Raw genomic sequence first — 25,774 nt, 5'->3', positions numbered from 1 at the left:
TCTCGTCCACTACAAAAGTTAATTTCCCTGGGTAAATAGACTTGAGGACCTGAGGTATAGTGAAAAGTTGAATAGGTCAGGACTTTATTCCCTGGAGCATGGAAAATGAGGGGAGATTTAATAGAGGTATAAAAGTTTATGATGGGTATAGACAGGAAAAATTCAAGCTGGCTTTTTCCACCAAGGTTGAGTGAGATTACAACTGGAGATAAACAAGAGGAAATCTGCAGATGCTGCAAATCTGAGCAACACACACAAAATGCTGGAGGAACTCAGCAGGCCAGGCAGTATCTATGGAAAAAAAGTACAGTCGACTTTTCGGCCGAAGTTCCTCCAGCATTTTGTGTATGTTACAACTAGAGATCATAGGTTAAGGGTGAAATGTGAAGTTTTTAAAGGCAACATAAGGGGAGAGGGTGAGAGCGTGGAATGAGCTACCAGTGGAAGTGGAGAATGTGGATTCGATTTCAACATTTCAGAGATGTTTGGATAAGGACACGGGTGGGAGGGGCATTGAGGGCTGTGGTCCAGGTGCAGATCAATGTGACTTGGCAGAATAATAGTTTGGAATGGACTAGATGGACCAAAAGGCCTGTTTCAGAGCTGTAGTGTTCGATGATGCTATGACCTAACCTCTAACATAAGCCTTGTCTCTGCAGCTCACATGCAAAAAAAAGTTTGCAAGTTTGATTAAAGGTGAAGTGGACACATTACTCCATACTGACAAAATTTATTGATCGCCATTCCTGCGACAAGTTAAAATGAAGACTGAAGGCCATGATCCCCACCATCGAGGGTATCCTCAAATGACAGTGCCTCGAGAAAGCAGCATCGATTATTAAGGACCTTTATTACCCGGGACGTGCCCTCTTCTCATTACAACCGCCAGGCAGATGGTGCAGGGGCCTGAAGACCCACACTCAGCATTTTAGGAACAGCTTCTTTCTCTCCACCATCAGATTTCTATATAGTTCATGAATCCATGAACTCTACCTCGCTACTCCTCTTTAGCACTAATTATTTAATTTATATTTTTGGAACTCATAGTAATTTTTTATGTCTTGTACTGTACTGCTGCCACAAAGCATAAAAATTTCATGGCATAGGTCAGTGATAATGAACCTGATTCTGATTCTCAGAAATCAATGCACGCTGCAGCAGCTCCCCCACAATTTACACAGATTTCTTTCAGCAGACATTTGTTTATGGCACATGCTTCAGATGCTGGATCCAGAACACATGGTGGGGTAAAAGCTGGTGGGTTTAATAGTGTCTGCGGAGGGAAATGCACAGTTGACATTTCAGGTCACTTCCTTCATGCAGCCAACTTTCAGACACCTCCCCTAGGCTATGACCCCACCAATGACGATCAGGTCACAGTGTCCTGTACCACCACATCTCTCATCGTTTCAGCATCCCCTCTTCAGACTCCAGCCTGATAATTCCACAATTCCTGTACTTTCCTCCATACAGTCCAGATGAGGGCTCTCCACTCAAAGCACAGTCTCTCTATTGTCCCTCCACAGATGCTGCCTGACCCATCGAATTCCTCCAGCAACTTGTTTGCTACTCCCTGCATTCGATTCTCTCTCACATACCAAGCAGCTTCCCACTAATTCCTCTAGCACCCACCTGCACTCAGGAAAGCATACAGCAGCCGGCAACCCACCAACGCACCATTGGGATAAGGAAGATAACAGCAGTCCCTGAGTGAAACCTACACAGTCAAGGGGCAACCTGCAAAGTCCACACAGACAAGAGATGTGATCAGGGTTTAAATTGGGGATCTGGCATGTCACTAATAACTAGCAAATTTCTTCAGATGCACCGTGAGAGAACATTCTGATTAATAGGATCACCATTTGGTATGGAAGCTCCAGTACGCAGAGTTGAGGCTGCAACGCGCTGTGGATTCAGCCAGCACCATCATGGGCAAATCCCACCCCACCATGGAGGGCAGTTTCAAGCAGCAGGACCTCAAGAAGGTGGTATTATCATGAAGGACCCTCACCACCCAGGACAGGCACACTTCTCATTTCTACCATCAGGAAGCTGGTACAGGAGCCTGAAGACCAACACTCAACATTTTAGAACCAGCTTCTTCCCCCTGTGCCATCAGATTTCTGAATTATCCAATAGCCCAGGAACTTAACTCACTCCTTTATTTTGTACTGTTTATTCACTTATTTGTTTGTTTATTGTAATTTATAGTATTTTTTATGTCCTGCACTGTACTGCTGCCACAAAACATCAAATTCCATGACCTATGTCAGTGATAACAAACATGATTCTGATAGGACTGCCCTTACTGCTTCACCACTCTGACATCCTAAAAGTATAAGGATATTCTGAAATGGTTTGTGTGTGAGATCAATACATTGGCTTTAGATGAGCATGTCAAGTTTAGTGAGTCAAAGGCAAGAAAATAAATCTGAGGTGCAGATCAACTCAGATTTAATGAAGTGATTAACAGTTTCAAAGATGAGGTGGCCTATTATGTGGAATCATTGAGTAGATGCAGAACAGCTATTTGGGCCATTGTCTCCATGCAAGTTCTCTACCAGACCAGTAGATCAGTTCCACCTGAGGTCATTTCTCCATAGACTTGTGCATCTTTTTCTGTCAAAAGATTAGGACTTTAGTCCCTGGAGTAATTGGGGGGGGGGGGGAGATTTGATAAAGGTGGACTAAATTATGATAGAGTAATGCAAACCAGCCTTTTACACTGAGGTTGAGTGCGACTAGAATTAGTGGTCATGGATTAGGGATGAAAGGTGAAATATTTACTGAGTAACTTCTTCATTCAATGGGTGGTAGGTGAGTGGCCAAAGTAAGCAATGTATACGGGTTCAATTTCACCATTTAATAGAAGGTTGGTTAAGTGCATGGATAGAGGAGGGTATAGAGGACTATTGTCTGAGTGCAGACCAATGGAACTAGACAGAATAGGATTATATTATCCCTTTTACCTTTCTTCAACAAAGAAATAACATTTGCCATCCTTCAATCTTCTGGTACTACGCCTGTGGCTAGTGAGGACACAGAGATCATTGCCAGAAGTGCAGCAACTCCCCCTCGTTTCCAGTACTAATGTGGATTATACCCAATCTAGCCGTGCGGACATACCTTTTCCAATGATTCTCAAAAGTTCCAGCACATCCTCTTTCTTAACATCGACATGTTCCAGCATTTCAGTCTGTTCTATGCTGTCCTCGAGGTCCCAGTTTTGTTGGTAATATATTCAGACTCTAAGGCCTGGCATTCTGTGCAGATCTTTTTTATCATTTTCTGCATACTGTAATTTTGGTTAATGAAGTAATTTATCCATCTTCTGTTCAGTCTAAACACTTAATAATCTTCTGGTAATATTCTACGCACAGCAGCTAAAGACTGCCAGAATTAATTTTGCAATCTTCAACTCAGTTATAAATGTGCAATGTCAGGAAATGCAAGAAGCACTCAGGAGGACAGGCAAGATCTGTGGAGAGAAGCACAGACAACATTTCCGGCCAATGAACTTTCAACAACAAGGAAATGTTAGACGTGGGGAAGAGGCAAGGAGACCTAAAGAAAAGATGGGTGATAGGGTGGGATTCTGGAGCAAAGGGATAGATGGGGTAATAACTTAGCAGCTAAGAAGGGTAAATGAGGAGGAGCAACAACACGAAACACAGGAGTAGCATGGTATTGGTATTGGTTTATTATTGTCGCATGTACCAAGATACAATGAAAAGTTTGCTTTGCATACTGTTCATACTGATCAAATGCTTAATCAGTGCATTGAGCTAAAGCAACGTAAAACAATAACGATGCAGAATAAAGTGTAAAAGCTACCAATAAAGTGTAGTGCAGGTAAACAATGACGTACAAAATCAAAAGAAGGTAGATTGTGAGGCCAAGAATCCATCTTATCATTCAACAATCTGATATGAGTGAGATAGAAGCTCTCCTTGAGGCTTGTGGTAGTGCTTTCCGCCAAATTTCTTTAATGTTCTAAGGAAGCAGAGGAAGCACTTGAGAGCTTTCTTGACCATGACATCAACATGGCTGGACCAAGAAAGACTATTGGTAATGTTCATGCCTTTTATGACAGGGAAATGGACAATCTAGCATCTGAGGTCTTTTATGTCCCCATTTTAAACATGAAGTGTGTATAATTAGGAGAAAATAAGTGAAATTTCAGATTATCGGAAGAGAGAAAGCACTCTAAATGCTGGATAATATGATAAAAATGGTCAAAATGACCAGTTATGTGAAATCATTGACTCGACTGTTGGAGAACACGCCAGCCAGAACATTAATGGATTATGGCAACGGATGTAGCTTTGCAGAATAGATTAATTCACCTCCTGAAAACTTGTAGTATATTCTCTACCAGCTTCCAAACAGCAATGCTACAGACCAGAAAATAACCGCAAAGATCATCAATGTGCTTGGTAGGTCAGCTTCTGCATGAGTGAGGAAAAAGATGAAGAAAATCTCTCCCCAAAACTACAGGACGGAAAATAATTCTGTAATTATTCAATGTTAGTCTACTCCTGAATGTTTAGCAGGCAGACTGTGTAGCCAGGTTTTGAATATTACTTGATCCATTAGGATTGGTATTATCTGCCTTGTCACAATGGGCAGCGCTGTGAGAGATAACAGCTGTGTAGCAAGATTGATTTTAATGTGCTATTCTTGTCAACCTGACATCAGCCAGGAGAACTGATGCGTTTCTGAAAAATGGAGGCTTCAGCAGTGTGTCAAAATTTTGTAGATTTGCCTGCTGATAAAGTAAGGACACTATCTCATCACTTCCAAGGAATGCAGTCACCTTCAGATGTTAAAGACTCCAGAATTTCAAGGGAAAGTTCTGTGAAATCTTTAAAATATAAAACTTGGGATGAATTCTATAGTTTGCTTATTAAACATAGATCCTGAGTGATTTATTTCCAAAGACAAATATGAACACTGCATTGTTTTAAAGGTAAGAATATAAACTCAGTGGCCACATTATTAGATACCTCTTGTACCTAATAAAGTGGCTACTGAGTGTATGTTCATGGTCTTCTGTTGGTGTAGCCCATCCACTTCAACGTTCAACATGTTCTGCGTTCAGAGATGCTCTTCTGCACACCACTGTTGTAACATATGGTTATTTGAATTACTGTCATCTTCCTGTCAATTTGAACCACAGAACTGTAACTTATTGGATTTCTTTTGTTTTTCACACCATTCTCTGTAAACTCAAGAAACTGTTATGTATGGAAATCACAGGAGATCAGCAGTTTCTGAGATACTCAAACCACCCTATCTGGCACCAACAATCATTCCACGGTCAAAGTCACTTATATCATATTCTGATGTTTGGTCTGAAAAACAACTGGACCTCTAACAATATCTGCAAGTTTTTATGCTTTGAGTTGCTGCCACATGATTGGCTGATTAGATATTTGTATTGATGAGTAGATGAACAGGTGTACCTAATAAAGTAGCCACTTAGTGTAGGCATCTGTTTGGTTTGGGGTCTTCCACACAAATAATGACCAGGCACTTCCCATTATTTATGAATAATGTACGGTTGTGGTTGTTGGCTAACTGTCAATAGAAACAAGAACAAGTCTACCAAAAATAATTTCATTTTAGTCTAGTGCATTTTACTAAGGGAAGGATATGTTTATCCATCAGGAAGAACCAGAAGAAGTAGGAATGGGCAAAGGCCATTCATCCCTTTGAGAATGTTCCACAATTCAAAAGGGATCATGGTTAACCCGACATCCAGTGTAAGTTAGGTTCCTCCCCAGGTTAGAGTAGCAGTCAACTTCACTTGTATTCATTTTAAAGGAACAGCAGACTGCATAGGTCATAGAGCATCTGTGAGGGAAAATGGACTGCTGATGTTTCCAGTCAAGATGCAAGAGTGGGCATGAGATAACCAGTACAAAGTGCTGAGGAGAGAGGTGGCAAGTGACAGGAACCAGCTGACAAGGGGCTGATTGGCAGATGAAGGAAGGTTTCCCTTATCCTGGAAAATGACTGTGGCCAGCTGCCTTATCTTTACCCTTCATGATTTTATATACATTAATAAATCACCCCTCCTTCTCTCCTCATAACACAAACCCTCCAGTCACAGCAACATCCTCATGCATCTTTTCTGCTTTCCAGCTGAATTACATCATTCTTGTTGAGCCAAACTGCATTACATATTTTGGGTGTGGTCTTGCACAGCTGTAACATGGCATCCCCACCTCTTGTACTCAATGCCCCATCCAATAAAGGCATGTGCACTGTTGGCCTTCTTCACAACCCTCAGAGCAATTAAGGGTGGACAATATATGCTGGCTTTGCCCAATCCACTCTGACCCTAAAAATGACTTTTACAAAGATACTGCACTAGAAATGAACAAGGTGAAGACAACTGGGTACTTGGTGGTCGGCATGGTTACAGTGGGCTGAATGTTTATTTTTTCTGAGGAGCAGGATTCTATGATTGTATGATCAACTCAGTGAGTGCTAGGTTAGTTAGCCGTGGTAAATTGCCTTTGTGTGTGGGTGAGTGGGCGAATCTGTAAGAAATTGATGGGAAAAAGGGGACAATAAAACAGAATTAATATAAGGTTAGCATAAACAAGTCCTTGTTTGTTGGTGCAAACTCTGTAGATAAAAAGGCCCATTTCCATGCTGTGCTGCTCTGTAACTGGTATCAAAGTTCTTAGCTCTTTAAAAAAGCAGCAGTTTTGACACAAATACTATGTTCCATTTGATTTATAAAGCTGAAAGCCTTACCTTTATATTTATTCACGCAAAAGACGAGGACAGTGCTGACTAGATCAGCGTTTATTTCCCACTCCTCATTGTCCCTGAGAAGATAATAAAAAACCACCTTCTAGATTGGCTGCAAGCTCTGTTGAGGTGGGTCTCTCCATAACATTGGGATGGGAATTCTAGGATTTAGACTCAACCACGATGAAAGATGATATATTGCTGCAATGGGATAGTGAAAGGTTGGAACACCTCTAACCTCTCCCAGCTTCTGGCTCTGCTTCCCTTCTGCTTAAAGAAGACAATATGCTGATTTATTATCACTCTCAGTCCCATTCTCCTGCCTTCTCCACACTTATCAAGAACATATCAATCTCCACTTTAAATGCATCCGATGAATTCCACACATTCACCTCCCTCTGGCTAAAGAAATTTCTCCTCATTTCTGTTCTAAAGGGACGCCCTTCTATTCTGATCATCCTGCTACCCAAGAAAAACAAGCTAATGTGCCTTAATGACTACCACTCAGTGATGTTAACATCTTCCAGTATAAAGTGCTTTGAGAGGCTGGTGGTGGCATGCATCATCTCCAGCTTTCCAGGCAATCTCAAACCACTGAAATTTGCCTACTGTCAAAAACATGCCTATTATGGTGGACACCACTTCCCTGGCCCTACCCTCATCTGTGTAGCATCTGGATAGTAAAGACACCCATGTCGGACTATTGCTTATTGACTACAGTCCTGTCTTCAGTACTGTACCCGAATTCCAGGCAATCTCATTATCAAACTGTTGACCCTGGGGGTTAATGACTCTCTCTGCAACTGGACCCTAGACTTTCTGACCGACAGATCACAATCTGTAGCGATAAACAGCAGAGAGGAGAAACTGCAGAGAGTTGTGGTCGCAGCTCAGCACATCACAGGAACCAGCCTCCCGTCAATTGACTCCTTCTGTCCTGCTCTTTTTCCCAGTAAAGCATCCAGCATAATCAAAAACCCACCCACCCCACACTTTCTCTCTTCTCCTCTCCCCCATTGAGCAGAAGATATAAAACCCTAAGAGTACGTACACCAGGCTCAAGGACACAGCTTCTATCCCACTGTTATAAGACTTTTGAACAGACCTCCCGTACGATAAGGAGTACTCCAAGCCTCACAATCCACCTCATTATGAACTTGCACTTTATTGTTTACCCGCACTACACTCTCGCGGTAGCTTTGACACTTCATTCTGCATTTTTGTTGTTTTATCTCATTGTAGCTCAATACACTGAGTAATAATTTGATCAGTATGAACAGTAAGCAAGACAAGCTTCTCACTGTATCTTATTATATGCAACAACAATAAACCAAAATCAAAGAACAATACATAATGTCGTAAGACATAAGAGCAGGGGCCGGCCATATCAGTCAATAAATTGAGCATCTCATTCCTTGTACTAACCCATACCCTTAGAATTCCAACAGTCCTAAGGAAGGAGGAGTGGACATCTACAAGCAGCACTGCCCTAAGAAAACAGCATCCATCAACAAGGACCCCCACCAGCCAGGCTATGCTCTCTTCCCACTGCTACCACTGGGCAGGAGGTACAGGAACCTTAGGCCTCACACTGCCATAAGACTGTAAGATATAGGAGCAGAATTAGGCCATTCAGCCCATCGAGTCTGCTCTGCCATTCCATCATGGCTGACCCCGGAACCCACTCAACCCCCTATACCTGCCTTCTCGCCATATCCTCTGATGCCCTGACCTATCAGGAAAGAATCAATTTCCACCTTAAATATACCCACAAGCTTGACCTCCACCACAGTCTGTGGCAAATCATTCCGCAGATTTACTACTCTCCAGCTAAAAAAATTCCTCCTTACCTCCGTTCTAAAGGGCTGCCCCCTTGATTCCCAGAATCATACTTATGAACCTCCTCTGGATTCTCTCCAATGACAATACATCCTTTCTGAGATATGGGGCTCAAAACTGTTGATGATACTCTAAGTGCAACCTGACTAGTGTCTTATAAAGACTCGGCATTATCTTCTTGCTTTTATATTCTATTCCCCTTGAAATAAATGCCAACATGACATTTGATTTCTTTACCACAGACTTAACCTGTAAATTCTGGGAGTCTTGCATGAGGACTATTAAGTCCCTCTGCACCTCTGATGTTTCAACCTTCTCGCCATTTAGATAATAGTCCACACTATTTTTCCTTTTACCAAAATGCATTATCATACATTTCCCAACACTGTATTCCATCTGCTTTTTTGCCCATTCTTTCAATTTGTCTAAGTCCTGCTGCAATCGCATTGCTTCCTCAGAACTACCTACCCATCCATCTATCTTTCTATCATCCGCAAACTTTGCCACAAATCTGTCAATTCCATTATCATTGACAAACAATGTGAAAAGCTGCGGTCCCAGTACTGACCCCTAAGGAATACCACTAGTAACTGGCAGCCAACCAGAAAAGGTCCCTATTATTCCCACTTCTGCCTGTCAGCCATTCCACTACCCATGCCAGCATCTTTCCTGTAACACCCTAGGATTTTATCTTGCCAACCAGCCTCATGTGTGGCACCTTATCAAATGCCTTCTGAAAATCCAACTAAATGACATCCACTGCCTCTCCTTTGTCCATCCTGCTTGTTACTTCCTCAAAGAACTCTAACAGATTTGTCAGGCAAAATTTCCCTTTACAGCGACCAAGCTGACTTTGACTTACTTTATCATTAGTCTCCAAATACCCCAAAACCTCACCCTTATTAATAGACTCCAACACTTTCTCAGCCACTGAGGTTAGGCTAACTGGACTATAATTTCCTTTTTTTTGCCTTCCTCCCTTCTTAAACAGTAGAGTGACATTTGCAGGTTCAGACACAGTCATTACCCTTCAATCACCAGGCTCCTGAACCAGTGTGGATAACTTCACTTACCACAACACTGAACTGATTCCACAAGCTATAGAATCATGTTCAAGGACTCTACAACTCCTGTTCTCAATATTAATTATTACTTATTTACATTTTTTTTTATAATTGCAGAGTTTGTCTTCTTATGCACATTCATTTGTTGCCCATCTTTGTTGGTTTGTGTGTAGTTTTTCATTGATTCTATTGTGTTTCGTGAATTTACTGTAAATAAGCACAAGAAAATTAAACCCGGGGAGTATATGATAATAAATTTACTTTGAACTTTGAACTTTGGACCTTCAGGTGTCTTTGGATGACATGAGTACTAGTTACCTTTTCTCAATCCACTTCTGAATGTTGTTCAGGTCTTGCTAGGAGCTGGTTTGGTACAATGATTGTTCCACAATTGGATCATTGAGGAGTTGTGAGTAGAATTAAATGTTCTGCTATCTTTGGCAAATATCCCCAGTTCTGATCTTATCAGTGAACTGTGGAAAATTTACAATGCAGGAGGTCTGTCAAAGGAGATCTTCCCAGATAATCCCACTTCCCAGCATTCAGTCTGAGGCCCTGCAGCTCATAGTTCCCCAAGTTCACAGCCAATTACTTTTGATGGTGCTGAGTGGCTCTGAGTTTTGATGTGTTTGTAAGATCCTCCCTTGGTAATTTACTTCAGATTGTAGTGAGTAGTAACATAAGAGGCTCAATCTCCTGCCCTAAATGAATTTAGAAACAGGTGATGGGTCAATAACACCGAGGTTTTAGCATGGTCTGACAACAGGATTGTGTTGGGGATAACAGCAGTTCTTCTGAACGCCGTCAGTATTCAATAATAGCCAACAATTAGCTAGAGAGATCTGAAGACATCCTCTTCAGCTTGTTTAAATAATAAGCTGTAATTGATTTCCAGCGTAGATGCCGACGGCTTAGTTTACCAAATGATCCGCACGGTTCAGTGGAGCAACTTCCCAATCTCCCAGGCAAAATAATTTCACAAACTGTGCTTAAACACGTTGGCAAGATGCGACCATAATTTTTGAGCCATTTAATTTTATTATCATGCTTTATCCTGAGGCCACCAATAGTTGACAGTTAACTTTCAGCAACGCAAATCTTCAGGAATAATTAACAAACTTTGACCACACTCTTTGGGGTTTGTACTTTTCAGGATATAGATCAATTTAAAGACAGCTCTCAAAGACCTAACTTAACATGGGCTGAAAAGAATTACTTGCAAAGACTATATCCGCTGTGATTTCTCACACTGCTGAGTTGGCAACCCTTTGAGTATGTACCAGATTCATATATCACTGAATATCCCTGGCAGTAACACTGTAGTAGGATATTTATATATTCCTATGTTTTTTATCTTATTACAATTTACGTTGCAGGTTAGGAGCATGCTCCAAATGGGAGAAAAGGGAAATAGGAAACAGATAAAGGTGAAGAGTAAAGAAGTCCAAGAAAGTATAATTATATAAAATATTCTTGAACAACCCTTTCGTTATTTAGTATTTGCACTCCAATCACAATGTCTGTTTCACCAACATCACACTGGGCAGTGCTTCATTCAACTCTCAGCACTGTCTCCCTTTAGCAGTTAATAAGCAAAGCATTTGACACGCTATGTATCTTCTCTGCGGCTCTCCCATGCTAAATTCAGCGTAGTCTGTCCTGTCTGTCCTCTAACTCAGTCACCCTTTGAACACAATGAATTCACCCCTTCCTTCCTCCTTGCTTCCCCAGTCTTTAGGACTAGGGCTGAGAAAATCATTGCCAAGAGGTAAAGATTGCTCATGTTATTGAAACAATGCCTTCTGAGGGAAAGAGAGTTTGTAATAAATTTCCCTTATGGTAGAAGCTTGTAATTTATTTCATCTGCTGACAGGAATAAACTCCTGCGTACATAATTTCAAAGAAATCCTTGCATTAATGACTTTAAAAGAACTCCTCTGGGACCTTAATTGGTTTGCATCATTCTTTCTTTCTACAGAACTCACTATAAAGCTTTATCTCTCGATCACTATCTTTTCATTTGCATTACTCCACAATTTTCAATTTTTAATTTCAGTCACCATTTCCCTTTCTTCCTCAGTTGACAATATTGAAGACTGAACTCTAAAGGTTGATCAGAAGCTTGGAAATCTGCGGAAGCCTGGGTCTGCAAGTCTGCTGGGGATGGAAATGTCCAATATCTGTGAATGCTCAAATCACAGGAGGCTGAAGGTGGCCTGTCCTTGGGTTAGAGGACTGTGTATGAGTGTGGGTGGGTGGGAGGAGGGAGGAATGGGCTTGGTTTCAATTATTTATTTGTTTTTTTGTTGTGCTCTGTGTTGTCATGTTGAGCATTGTAGCATGCCATGTTGGCACCAGAATATGTGGTAACACTTGCACCCAGAATATCAATCGGTTGTGCTGGTTGTTAACAGAAATAGTACAGTTCACTGTATGTTTCGGTATACATGTAATAAATAAATGTATCTGAATTCTGACAGGGTTTGAGAGGTTGGATGCAAAGTGGATGTTTCTCCTGGTGGCGGAGTCTACAACTAGCAATCACAAGCCCAGGATAAGAGGTAAGATGTTTAGGCCGAAGTTAAGGAGAAGTATCTTCACTGCTAAAGAAACACAAGGAACAGGAGATGCTTCAATCTGGAGCAACATACAAAGTGCTGGAGGAACTCAATGGGTCAGACAGCACCTATGGAGGGAAATGGATCATTACAGATGCTGGTAGATGCTGGGTCCATTCCCGTCTATAGATGCTGGGCCGACCCACTGAGTATCTCCAGCTTTATGTGTGTTGCTTCACTCCTGGGGTGATTAACTTGTAGAATTCTCTACTGCAGAAATGAGTGGAAGCCAAGATGCTAAAGGAGATAAGAGATATGTGGTATTGAGTGGAGAACATCCATGATTGCATTGAATGGCAGAGCAGCCCACAGGGGATGAATGGCCTTCTCCTGCTCCTACTTTTTGGTTGCTATTTCTAGGTACAACATCCATTGCCATAGTTCAAGTATGAATTGATTAGAGTGCCTAGCTGTGTAGAAGATGGTCAGACCTTTCTTGCTCAGTTTATATCCAATTCAAGCCTGTTCATTTTTATTTCATGGGAAGTCTAATACAAGAATAGTTCCTTCAGCCAGTAATATGGTTTTTGCTGAGGATGTTGGTTGTTGAATCATTGAAACCCTCATTACTCTTAATCATGGTTTATCAAGATTTAGTAATTGGTTTATCATTGTCACAGATACCGAGATACAGTGAAATGTTTGCATGCCATCCAGACAGATCGTTCCATACTTAAGTATATAAAGGTAGTACAAAAGAAAAGACAATATTGAAATATAGAATATATTGTTACAGAGAGAGTGCAGAGTAGATAGACTATCTGGTGCAATGGTACCGATGAGATAGTTTGAGAGATCAATTGTTCATTATTTTTTTCACTAGAGTCCCACCCATAGAAGTACCCTTGTCCTGAACCATTGCTGTGTCTCCCGCTTTGTAATAAATTGGGTTGTGAGTGGGAAAGCAGGCACTGGAGGTTTCTCTTGTTAAGTCGAGCAGGGAATGCTCACCACCATCAGGAGCTTGTTATGTTTAACTTTTGGCAATGACACACTCGACTGTCCTTAGTGATACAATACATCTATTGTTATCCTGTCTATCCACTCGGGAGCCTAGCACTGCACAGCAGAGCACACCAAAACCAAAATGGTGGCTCAAAGGACTTCACCTCCTGCACTCTGTGTTCCTGCAAGAAGAGATAATAATTTCTTCATATTTGCCCTGGTCTTCAACAAATGTGAGAGAATTGTCCAGCCACACATTTAAGTGCCTCATGTTGTCCACAGGTTTCACTGCTTCATGGTGTCCATCTACTTGTTGCAGAGATGGAATGGTGGTGCCTGGGTTTTAGACAGACTGGGGACACGACTTCCAGCAACATAACTATTGCCCTTATTCCTCAACATGTCATGTTGGCTGAGTTGATCATTGTGCCATAGTTCCCTACAGATGATACCTCACCTTTCTTATTCTGCCCTTGAACTTGAGACCATCCTAAGTTCTGCTGTTTGTGCCCCACTTGCTCATCTAAGATTCCTGTGCCCAATGACTTAGATTAGTTCTTGATCCAGTTAAGCAATAACTTGATTTTAAAATTCGAGTCCTATTTTCAAATCCCTCCATAGTCCCATCACTGTAATTTCTGACAGTTCAAAAATTCTACCAAATATTTATGTTCTTCTAGTCCTAGAATATTTATCATCCCAAAATTTAATGACTATTATTGGTAGGGACCTAAGCATTAGAATATCTTTTTTATATTTTCCTAATTTTCCACCTCCTTTCAAGCTTACCTCTTGATCACATTTTAGAATCCGCCCTATTATCTAGTTACCTAGCCAAGCACTCACTGTGTTTGATTATGCTGCTTTAAAATGCATTAAGATGCAACACAGCAAGTTCTTGATGTCAGCAAGAGGTAAAGCAGACTTCCTGCAGATAACAAAGAAAGCAATACGACTAAAACCTTCCCCTTAGCTTCATATTCTGATTCAAAGTAAATTTATTCTCGAAGTACACATCATATACAACTTTGAGATTCATTTTGTTCCAGTCATACTCAATAAATTCAAGAAACACAATAGAATCAATGAAAGACAGCACCCAAAAGGAAGGACAAACAACCAATATGCAAGAGAACAAACTGTGCAAATAAAAAAGAGAATAATAATAATAATAATTAATAAATAAGCAATAAGTATTGAGAACATGAGATGACATGAGATTGAGAGTGAGTCCATAGGTTGTGGTAACAGTTTAGTGAAGGGCCAAGTGAAATTGAGTGAATTATCCCCTCTGGTTCAAGACACTGATGGTTGAGGGCTAATAACTGTTCCTGACCCTGTCTGTGTGAGTCGAGGCTTCTGAAACTTCTTCCTGATGGCAGCAGCAAGAAGAGAGCTTAACCTGGGTGGTTAGGGTCTTTAATGATGGATGATGCTTTTATATATACATTTAATTCACAGTTTTCATTATTATATATTGCAATGTACTGCTGCTGCATAACAACAAATTACACGGCATGTGCCGGTGATATTAAACCTGAATCTGATTCTGATTCTAAAACTATAACCAGTCACAATCACAAGGTGCACACAAAATGCTGGTGGAACACAGCAGGCCAGGCAGCATCTATAAGGAGAAGCACTGTCGACGTTTCGGGCCGAGACCCCTCGTCAGGACAGAATTTCCAGCATCTGCAGATTTCCTCGTGTGTGATCACAAGGTGTTGCTGTGTAAAGAAAGATCTATTCAAGCATGTAAAATGGACGGTCATTTGACACAAGTAGTGTGGAAATGATTACAATATTTATTCAGACAGTGACTGATTCCTTCATGTATATATACATGTATTTGATAAAGAAAACATTGAGATAGTAACCTTGAGCCCACTGGCAAGTCCGTGGGTAACAAATCAGCGGCCAAGAATACAAACTCAGTTTACAATTGTTGTTAGCAGTAATGATGACCATGATTGTTCTTGGCAAATTTTTCTACAGAAGTGGTTTGCCATTGTCTTCTTCTGGGTGACCCTAGCCATTATCAATACTCTTCAGAGACTGCCTGCCTGGCGTCAGTGGTCGCACAACCAGGACTTGCGATGTGCACCAGCTGCTCATACGAGCATCCATCACCCACTTCCATGGCTTCACGTGACCCTGATCAGGTGCTACACCTTGCCCAAGGGTAACCTTCAGGCTAGCGGTGGGAAGGAGCACCTTGCACTTCCTTTGGTAGAGATGTATCTCCATCCCGCCACTCTAATGCATGTCAAACACATGAGGGTTAATTGCATGTATTTTCCAATGCAATCTAAATTAGAATCCCTGGGAAAGAGTGTTAGATTGATGTTGGAGTAGATTAAAAGCTCAGCACAACATCATGGGCTGAAGGACCTGTACTTGCTGTAATGTTCTATGTTCCATACTTCTAGCAAAATTAAATATTGCCAAAACAAACCCAAACATCATTCGTTTTTTAATTATAAATTAGCTCAGTATCCCCAAGGATTAGCATGTTAAATCATTCACCCTAATTCCTATTTATCCATTCAAAATTAATATATAGAAATTTTCAGTCTATTTCCCTGGCAACACACACATTGTAAACACTAATCTTTAATTGCCCTCCACATTCTTTAATTAAAATACTCATGATTTCTAACTGCTACTTCTTCACCTGTAGCAATGCTGAGGTATTCCCTAGGATGTGCTGGGACAGTGATGTAACCTGGGGTCATCGGGTGTTTCAGCCCTTTCAACATCAGAACCCCCTCACCCATGCGACCCAGCCAGGGTTGATCAGATCCCAGCTTGTGTCCCAGCAGAATCATAGAATGTAGTAAATACAATGCTAGAATCTATTTTTGAGCAAGTAGTAACTGGGCACTTGGAAAATAATAATAGGACTGGGCAAATTGAAGAGAACATTATAAAATGGTTTGTGTGTGTTGTGTGTGTAGATTATAAAATGGAAATTGCATTCTATAAATCTGTTAGAGACCGTTGAGGTTATAATTAGCAGAAGAGGTAAGATAGAACCAGTGGATGCGTACTGAGAAACATTTTTTGGGATCATAACAAGCAACTCGCCCTCACCTATTTTGGGACTTCCTGGACCTGAATTGACTTTATTTCTTACATGAGGAGTAAAAATCCTTACATTACATCTCCATCTGAATGTGCAATGTGCAATCATAGTAATTTATAATAATTTAAAATAAATAGAACAGTCAGTGCAATATAGAGTACACTTAAGTCAGGAGGTTATTCATAAAGAGTCACACAGGGGATTACCAAACAATATTACACAGAGATGGAATTATAATCTGGCACTGAGTTTGAACTGATTAATGGATAGAAAACAGAATAAAAATAAAGGATAGTTTTTGGGATGGGAGGCTGTGCAGATCGAGGTTCTAGAGGGATTGGTGATGTCTTGCAATCTATGTCAATGATGGGATCAAGTGTAATGTAGCCAAGTCTGCTGATAGTGTAAACCTAGGTGGCAGTATTAGGGGGAAGTAGATAAGGTTCCGTAAGATTGTTATAGCTGGGGTGATAATGGGGACAAGCTCCCACTACCTATTAAATGCTTCCGATAGTGTGCAACTCAAATACATAGAAACATAAAAACATAGAAAATAGGTGCAGGAGTAGGCCATTCGGCCCTTCGAGCCTGCACCGCCATTCAGTATGATCATGGCTGATCATCCAACAAGGAACCCTGTACCTGCTTTCTCTCTATACCCCCTGATCCCTTTAGCCACAAGGGCCATATCTAACTCCCTGTTAAATATGCCAATGAACCGGCCTCAACTGTTTCCTGTGGCAGAGAATTCCACAGATTCACCACTCTATGTGTGAAGAAGTTTCTCCTCATCTCGGTCCTAAAAGGCTTCCCCTTTATCCTTAAACTGTGACCCCTCGTTCTGGACTTCCCCAACATCGGAAACAATCTTCCTGCATCTAGCCTGTCCAATCTCCTTAGAATTTTATACGTTTCAATAAGATCCCCCCTCAATCTTCTAAATTCCAGTGAGTATAAGCCCAGTCGATCCAATCTTTCTTCATATAAAAGTCCTGCCATCCCAGGAATCAAGTACTCCGGGTGCGGTCTCACCAATGTCTTGTACAACTGCAGTAGAATCTCCCTGCTCCTGTACTCAAATTCTCTTGCTATGAATGCCAACATATCATTGGCCTTTTTCACCGCCTACTGTTCCTGCATGCCCACCTTCAATGACTGGTGTACAATGACACCCAGGTCTCGTTGCACCTCCCCTTTTCCTAATCGGACACCACTCAGATAATAATCTGTTTTCCTGTTCTTGCCACCAAAGTGGATAACCTCACATTTATCCACATTAAATTGCATCTGCCATGAATTTGCCCACTCACCTAACCTATCCAACTCACACTGCATCTCTTAGCATCCTCCTCACAGCTAACACCGCCGCCCAGCTTCATGTCATCCGCAAACTTGGAGATGCTGCATTTAATTCCCTCGTCTAAATCATTAATATATATTGTAAACAACTGGGGTCCCAGCACTGAGCCTTGCGGTACCCCACTAGTCATTGCCTGCCATTCTGAAAAGATCCCGTTTACTCCCACTCTTTGCTTCCTGTCTGCCAGCTAATTCTCTATCCACATCAATACCATACCCCCAATACCATGTGCTTTAAGTTTGCACACTAATCTCCTGTGTGGGACCTTGTCAAAAGCCTTTTGAAAATCCAAATATACCACATCCACTGGTTCTCCCCTATCCACTCTACTAATTACATCCTCAAAAAATTCTATAAGATTCGTCAGACATGATTTTCCTTTCACAAATCTATGCTGACTTTGTCCGATGATTTCACCTCTTTCCAAATGTGCTGTTATCACATCGTTGATAACTGACTCTAGCATTTTCCCCACCACCGATGTCAGGCTAACCGGTCTATAATTCCCCTGTTTCTCTCTCCCTCCTTTTTTAAAAAGTGGGGTTACATTAGCCACTGTCCAATCCTCAGGAACTAATCCAGAATCTAAAGAGTTTTGAAAAATTATCACTAATGCATCCACTATTTCTTGGGCTACTTCTTTAAGGACTCTGGGATGCAGACCATCTGGCCCTAGGGATTGATCTGCCTTTAATCCCTTCAATTTACCTAACACCACTTCCCTACTAACATGTATTTCCCTCAGTTCCTCCATCTCACTAGACCTTCAGTCCCCTACTATTTCCGGAAGATTATTTATGTCCTCCTTAGTGAAGACAGAACCAAAGTAGTTATTCAATTGGTCTGCCATGTCCTTGTTCCCCATGATCAATTCACCTGTTTCTGACTGTAAGGGACCTACATTTGTCTTAACCAATCTTTTTCTTTTCACATATCTATAAAAGCTTTTACAGTCAGTTTTTATGTTCCCTGCCAGCTTTCTCTCATAATTTTTTTTCCCTTTCCTAATTAAGCCCTTTGTCCTCCTCTGCTGGACTCTGAATTTCTCCCAGTCCTCAGGTGTGCCTCTTTTTCTGGCTAATTTGTATGTTTCTTCTTTGGACTTGATACTATCCCTAATTTCCCTTGTCAGCCACGGGTGCACTACCTTCCCTGGTTTATTCTTTTGCCAAACTAGGATGAACAATTGTTGTAGTTCATCCATGCGATCTTTAAATGCTTGCCATTGCATATCCACCGTCAACCCTTTAAGTATCACTTGCCAGTCTATCTTAGCTGATTCATGTCTCATACCTTCAAAGTTACCCTTCTTTAAGTTCAGAACCTTTGTTTCTGAATTAACTATGTCACTCTCCATCTTAATGAAGAATTCCACCATATTATGGTCACTCTTACCCAAGGGGCCGCGCATGACAAGATTGCTAACTAACCCTTCCACAATGCTCAATACCCAATCTAGAATGGCCTGCTCTCTAGTTGGTTCCTCGACATGTTGGTTCAGAAAACCATCCCGCATACATTCCAAGAAATCCTCCTCCTCAGCACCCTTACCAATTTGGTTCACCCAATCTATATGTAGATTGAAGTCACCCATTATAACTGCTGTTCCTTTATTGCACACATTTCTAATTTCCTGTTTAATGCCATCCCCAACCTCACTACTACTGCTAGGTGGCCTGTACACAACTCCCACCAGCATTTTCTGCCCCTTACTGTTATGCAGCTCTACACATATCGATTCCACATCCTCCAGGCTAATGTCCTTCCTTTCTATTGCGTTAATCTCCTCTCTAACCAGCAGTGCTACCCCACCTCCTTTTCTTTCCTGTCTATCCCTCCTGAATATTGGATATCCCTGGATGTTGAGCTCCCATCCTTGGTCACCCTGGAGCCATGTCTCTGTGATCCCAACTATATCATATTCATTAATAACTATCTGCACATTCAATTAATCCACCTTGTTACGAATGCTCCTCGCATTGACACACAAAGCCTTCAGGCTTGTTTTTACAACACTCTTAGCCCTTATACAATTATGTTGAAAAGTGGCCCTTTTTGATTTTTGCCCTGGATTTGCCTGCCTGCCACCTTTACTTTTTACCTTACTACTTTTTGCTTCTACCCTCATTTTACACCCCTCTGTCTCTCTGCACCTGTTCCCATCTCCCTGCCTCTGACAAGTCCAGCTCCTGGCCTTCACGTGTGGCTTAGCTATTTAGCCCAGAGGAACCATTTCTACTGACAGAAGAAGGGGAAAAGCCAGGCTTGTGCGCCTTAAAACCACTCACTTTGGGCAGATGTGACTTGTCAGCCGTGGTTGGCAGCTCCTCTAGAAGAAGGAACATTCTAATCTCAAACTCACGCTGCCTTCCACTCATGGGGAAAGCTTTGGGAGTAAATCCTGAGGGAAAATCGGGGGCTGAGGTCCTTAAGGCTGTCCTACATTGAGTTCAATGCTGACTGGCAACTCCTGCGATGCTGCTGGTCTCTGTCGTTCCTCTGTGTTCATCAGATGTGTGGAGAAGGGGAGCTTGCTACATGGGCAACAGCTTGCTCTCCATATTCTACTGCCCACATTTGCATATCTAGACACTGACCGACAGAGGCCTCATCAGACAGGCTAAATAAATGGACAAGGACAGGACAGATGGAGTATTATACAAGAGAGTACAATTGGTGGGCACTTTTTCAGGTACATTGTTATACCTGTTTGTTAATGCAAATATCTAATCAGCCAATCGTGTGGCAGAAACTCAGTGCTTAAAAGCATGCAGACATGGTTACAGGTTCAGTTGTTGTTCAGACCAAACATCAGAATGGGGAAGAAATGTGATCTGACTTTGACTATGGAATGACTGATGATGCCATATGGGGTGGTTTGAGTAACTGAGAAATTGCTGATCTCCTGGGGTTTGCATGCACAGCAGTCACAGAGTTTACAGAGAATGGTCAGAAACAAATCCAGTGAGTGGCTGTTATATGGGCAAAAATGCCTCATTAATGAGAAAGGTCAGAGGAGAAAGAGCAGACTCGTTCAATAGTTCCATTTAATATCAGAGAATGTATACAATATACAACCTGAAATTTTTGTTCTTCACAGACACCCACAAAAACAGAAGAGTGCCACAAAGAATGAGGGACAGTTAAAAAGTTAAAACCTCAAAGCCCCTCTACTCCCCTTCCCATGCACAAGCAGCAGTAAAGTAACCCCCTCCGCCACTTCAGCAAACAAACATCAGCATCCACCGCCCACCAAACAAGAAATAGCAAAGACCCCAAAGAGAGACCTTGATCTGCAGTACAACAAAAATGAATCTTCACCCAGCAATTCAACATACCACAGGCTCCCTCTCCCTAATAAAGGGAAAAGGAGGTGTCCCCTTTCACAGCAAGAGGGGAGACATAACAAAACAATTCACTGATTTACAATGTTAAAGGACAGTCACACCGCTTTTTCTCTGACCCAAGAATCGGCAACGAATTCTCACCAACAAGAGAGAGAGAAAGAGTGCGATTCACCAAGTACAGAGGCTCCGACAGCCGAACCACCGCTCCTGATGTTCCGTTCTCTCCCACGACGCTTCAGTTGGTGGCACTGGCTCAGAATCAGCCTGTCCACAGGGCCACGAAACCTTGGAACCCTGAAGACACGTTCATCTTCTAGGGCGTGTCCTTCAGATTTCAAAAAGCGGCCAGTCGTGAGCCCTGGGAGCAGGTCCCACCACTGCAAAGAACCAAAGTCTGACTGTAACTCCAGGACAGGGTCTTCAACCAAACCCCATCCACCCTGAAAAGGAAAGAGGAAGATATCAAAACTAGAAATTAAGCTGTTTTCGTAGATAAGCTCAAAGGAGTCACTATTGAGCACCATCGTAACTCCACCTCACCTACAAACCTAACAGGCTTACAGGAACACACACAAAATGCTGGTGGAACGCAGCAGGCCAGGCAGCATCTATAGGGAGAAGCACTGTTGACGTTTCAGGCCGAGGCCCTTCGTCAGGACTAACTGAAAGGAAAGATAGTAAGAGATTCCTCCTACTTTTCCTATCATTTCGCATTTACCCCATCCCTCTCCTACTTTCAAATCTCTTACTATCTTTCCTTTCAGTTAGTCCTGACGAAGGGTCTCAGCCCGAAACATCGACAGTGCTTCTCCTTATAGATGCTGCCTAGCCTGCTGTGTTCCACCAGCATTTTGTGTGTGTTGTCCGAATTTCCAGCATCTGCAGATTTCCTCGTGAGGCTTACAGGAAGGTGACAGTAACTCAAATAACCACACATTACAACAGTGGTGGGCAGAAGAGCATCTCTGAATGTACAACATGTCAAACCTCGAAGTGGATGGGCTACAGCAGCAGATGGCCATGAATATACCCTCAGTGGTCACTTTATTAGGTACAGGAGGCACCTAATAAAGTGCCCACTTAGTGAATAAAGCTTTGTGCTTTGGTAGATCTTCTTGAAGAAAGCAGGATATTTTGATATTAAATGATGAGGGGTTGTTGTTAAGAGGAGATGCGTTGTTTTGTGAACAAATCACTGAAAGTTAACAAGAAGGAAGCATTAATGATGTGGTCATTAATGGTCCACATTAATGGCCGTGATGGAGGAGGTTATGAGTTTAAATCTGTTCAGTGAAACAACACAAATCCCTGGTGAGACCATCCCTGGAATTTTGTGCCCAAGTTTAATCACCCTGGAATACCCATGCTTAAGGTAGAAACAGCGCAGCAAAATTCACCATATTAATTCCTGTAACACGAGTATTGTCCTGTAAGGAGAGATTAATCCTCTCTTGCCTATACATTCTGAAGTTTAGGAAAATGAGATGTGATCTCATTGGAAGATGCTGAATATTTCAGGGGCTTGACATGGGATGACAATTTCCCCTGGCTGGGTATCCAAACATAGGGTTCACCATCTTAAAATAGGAGGTTTGTCAATCAGGACAGAGAAGGTCTTGTGTTTGATTCCAGGGTAGTGATTCTCTGGAATTCCTTACCCTGGAGATCTGTCAAGCCTCCAGTCACCCTGTATATTCCAGATTGTAATCAGTAGAATAGATTAGCTTTATTTGTCACATGTACATGGAAACATACAGTGAAATGGGTCATTTGTCCCAACGATTGTGATGGGGACAGCCCGTAAGTGCCGCTGTGTTTCTGATACCAAGATGGTGTGCCCACAATTTACTATCCCTAATCCTAACAGTATGTCTTTGGAATGTGGGAGGAAACTGCAGAACCTGGACAAAGCCCATGCGTTCACAGTGAGAATGTACAAACTCCTTGAATCAAACCCAATCGGTGATCGCTGGTGCTGTAAGGTAATTACCCTAACCACTATGTTACTGTGGCACCTCTACCATAATCCAACAGATTTGTGGTATGAATGCAGTCTGTGGATAAAGTTTTAATGAGAGAAAATAATGTCTGAGATAAAGCAAAATTAGCCATGATATCTCAGATGATCTATTCTGGGCCCAACACATTGATGCCATCACATAAAAGACACGCCAGCAGCTCCACTTTCTTATAAGTTTGAGGAGATTTGGTATGTCACCAAAGACTTCAGCAAATTTCTACAGATGTACCATGGAGAGCATTCTGACAGTTTGCATCACTGTCTGGTATGGAGGGGCCAATGCACAGCATTGTAAGAGACTGCAGAGGATTGTAGACTCAGTCAGCTCCATCTCAGGCACAAACCTCCCCACCGTGAGGACATTATCAAAGGCAGATTCCACCATTAAAGACCCTCATCGCCTGGGACATGCCCACTTCTCATTACTACCATTGGGGAGGAGGTAGAGGAGCCTGAAGACACACATTCAATGTTGTAGGAAAGGCTTCTTCCCCTCTGCCAATAGATTTATGGACACTGCCTCACTATTGCTCTCTCGCTCTATTTATTTATCGTAAGTTATAGTAATTTTTAATATTTTGCATTGTCTTGTTGCCATAAAGCAACAAATCTCATGACATAGAACATAGAACAATGCAGCACAACACAGGCCCTTCAGTCTATGGTGACATGCCAGCCTTTTGACCTACTGTGAAATCAACCTCACCCATCCCAACCCAGAGCTCACCATGTTTCTTTCATCCATATGCCTATCTTAGAGTCTCTTAAATATCTGTAATGTATTTGCCTCAAACATCACAACTAGAAGCATGTTTGATTCACTTTCAACCCTCCGTAACAAAAATACATGTGACATCCCCCTATACTTTCCTCCAATCACCTTTAAATTATGCTCCCTCCACCCTGAGGAAAGGTCTTTAGTTGTCCACTCTCAACATGCTTCCTATGATCTTGTAGACCTCAATCAATTCACTTTTCATCCTGCTTTGCTCCAAAGAGAAAAGCCCTAGCTCGCTCAACCTATCCTCATAAGGCATGCTCTCAAATCCAGGCAGCATCCTGGTAAATCTTATCAACCTCATTTAAAATGAACTGATATGAGCTAAGCTGTGTTAGTTGAAGTGATCCAAGTTACCCAGAGATCCAGTTCTGATCTTGGAGGGTGTTGCTGAGGAGACATACACTCAGTGGCCACTTTATTAGATTGTTAATAATATATCTGCTCGTTAAGGCGAATGTCTAATCAGGCAATCATGTGTCAGAAGCTCAATACATAAAAGCATGCAGACATGGTCAAGAGGTTCAGTTGTTGTTCAGATCAAACATCAGAACAAGGAAGAAGTATCATCCAAGTGACTTTGACTGTGGAGTGATTGTTGGTGCCAGATGGGGTGGTTTGAGTACCTCAGAAAATGCCGATCTGTTTTATTCATTCACAACGGTCGCTAGAGCTTACAGAGAATGGTGCAAGAAATGAAAGAAAACTCCAAGTGAGCTCCAGTTTTGTGGGAACTTGTTAATGAGAGAGGACAGAGGAAGCTTGACCAAAATGCAGTGCAATGGAGATGATTTGTGGTGAGTGATAACTTTAATAATAACAAACTGCAAATATCAAACCCCGAGCAGCCCCAAAACAAGAAAAAAACAGGTTGTTGTCTTCTGCACTCTGGTTGAATGCCCTAGTTGGGCAATCGTTCATTGATTCTGTTATAATTACTATTGTATAGATTTGTTGATGATGCCCACAAAAAAATGAATCTCAGGGTTGTATCTGGTGGCATATATGAACATTGAACATGTACTCAGTGTCCACTTTATTAAGTACAGGAGGTACCGAGTAAAGTAGCCACTGAGTGTTTGCCAGTGACAATAAACTTGACTCTGATTTTGAATGGCAGAGCAGGCGTGAGGGGTTGGATGGCTTCTATCTCCTAACACAAACAAGAGTAAATCTGCAGATGCTGGAAATCCAAGCAGGCCAGGCAGGATTTAGATCAGGGGTGGCCAACCTTTTACAGTCCATGCGTCAATTTTTTCAAGCATGAGTTCAGATGCACCATACAACTCTTGTACCCCCGTTCAATTCTTGTAAAAATATATTAATAGAGAGATATTTAGCATTTTACATGATATATTGATTTAATATAAAAACAAGATAAACATTACTTATCTTAATGGGACTTTTAACAAGTATATTTTGGCTTCTTTTGATTTCTTCCTTTTTCTTAATCACATATTCTTTCCATAACTCAGACCCAAGCACTAGCTTCAGTTTTCCTTCTATTTCTGTCTGATGTTGTGTTTTATAGTGTCTATTAAGATCATGTCTTCTATTACCTGAGGAAGTTTCTTCACAAACAATGCACAATCATCCAATGCGCCACTTTTGGCGCATGCGCCATAGGTTGGACATCCCTGATCTAGATGTTGTCTGGCCTGCTGAGTTCTTTGAGCATTTTGTGTGTGTTGCTTCTATCTCTTAACATATTTTTTCTTCTGAGATACTTTGATACAAGGACACTTGCAAGCACTCAGATCAATATGCAGCATTTAGTCCAGATGGAGGGTCTCAACTAAAAATATCAACTGTCCATTTCTCTCCACAGATGCTGCCTGACCCACCAAGTTTCTTCATCAGTTTGCTTTATACAAACATTCCCCGTGCTCCTGGGACAGATCCAGGCAGATGAAAAACTGAGCAGGTCACCATATAGGCACAGAGGTTAATCAC

General features: G+C 41.7%; 1 protein-coding gene across 1 annotated transcript in view; it reads right to left on the bottom strand.

The window, feature by feature from the left end:
* The window catches only part of LOC140734024 (uncharacterized), a 121,559-nt gene that overhangs the window by 3,919 nt on the left and 91,866 nt on the right, over positions 1 to 25,774 (bottom strand). Inside the window, 2 exon segments of the mRNA XM_073057603.1 lie at positions 19,965 to 20,077; positions 21,196 to 21,463. Coding sequence (XP_072913704.1) covers positions 19,965 to 20,077; positions 21,196 to 21,463 — 381 coding nt within the window.

The sequence above is a fragment of the Hemitrygon akajei genome, chromosome 10 (assembly GCF_048418815.1).
Source record: "Hemitrygon akajei chromosome 10, sHemAka1.3, whole genome shotgun sequence".
Classification (NCBI taxonomy): domain Eukaryota; kingdom Metazoa; phylum Chordata; class Chondrichthyes; order Myliobatiformes; family Dasyatidae; genus Hemitrygon; species Hemitrygon akajei.
This window is presented reverse-complemented; position numbering and strand designations above follow the sequence as displayed.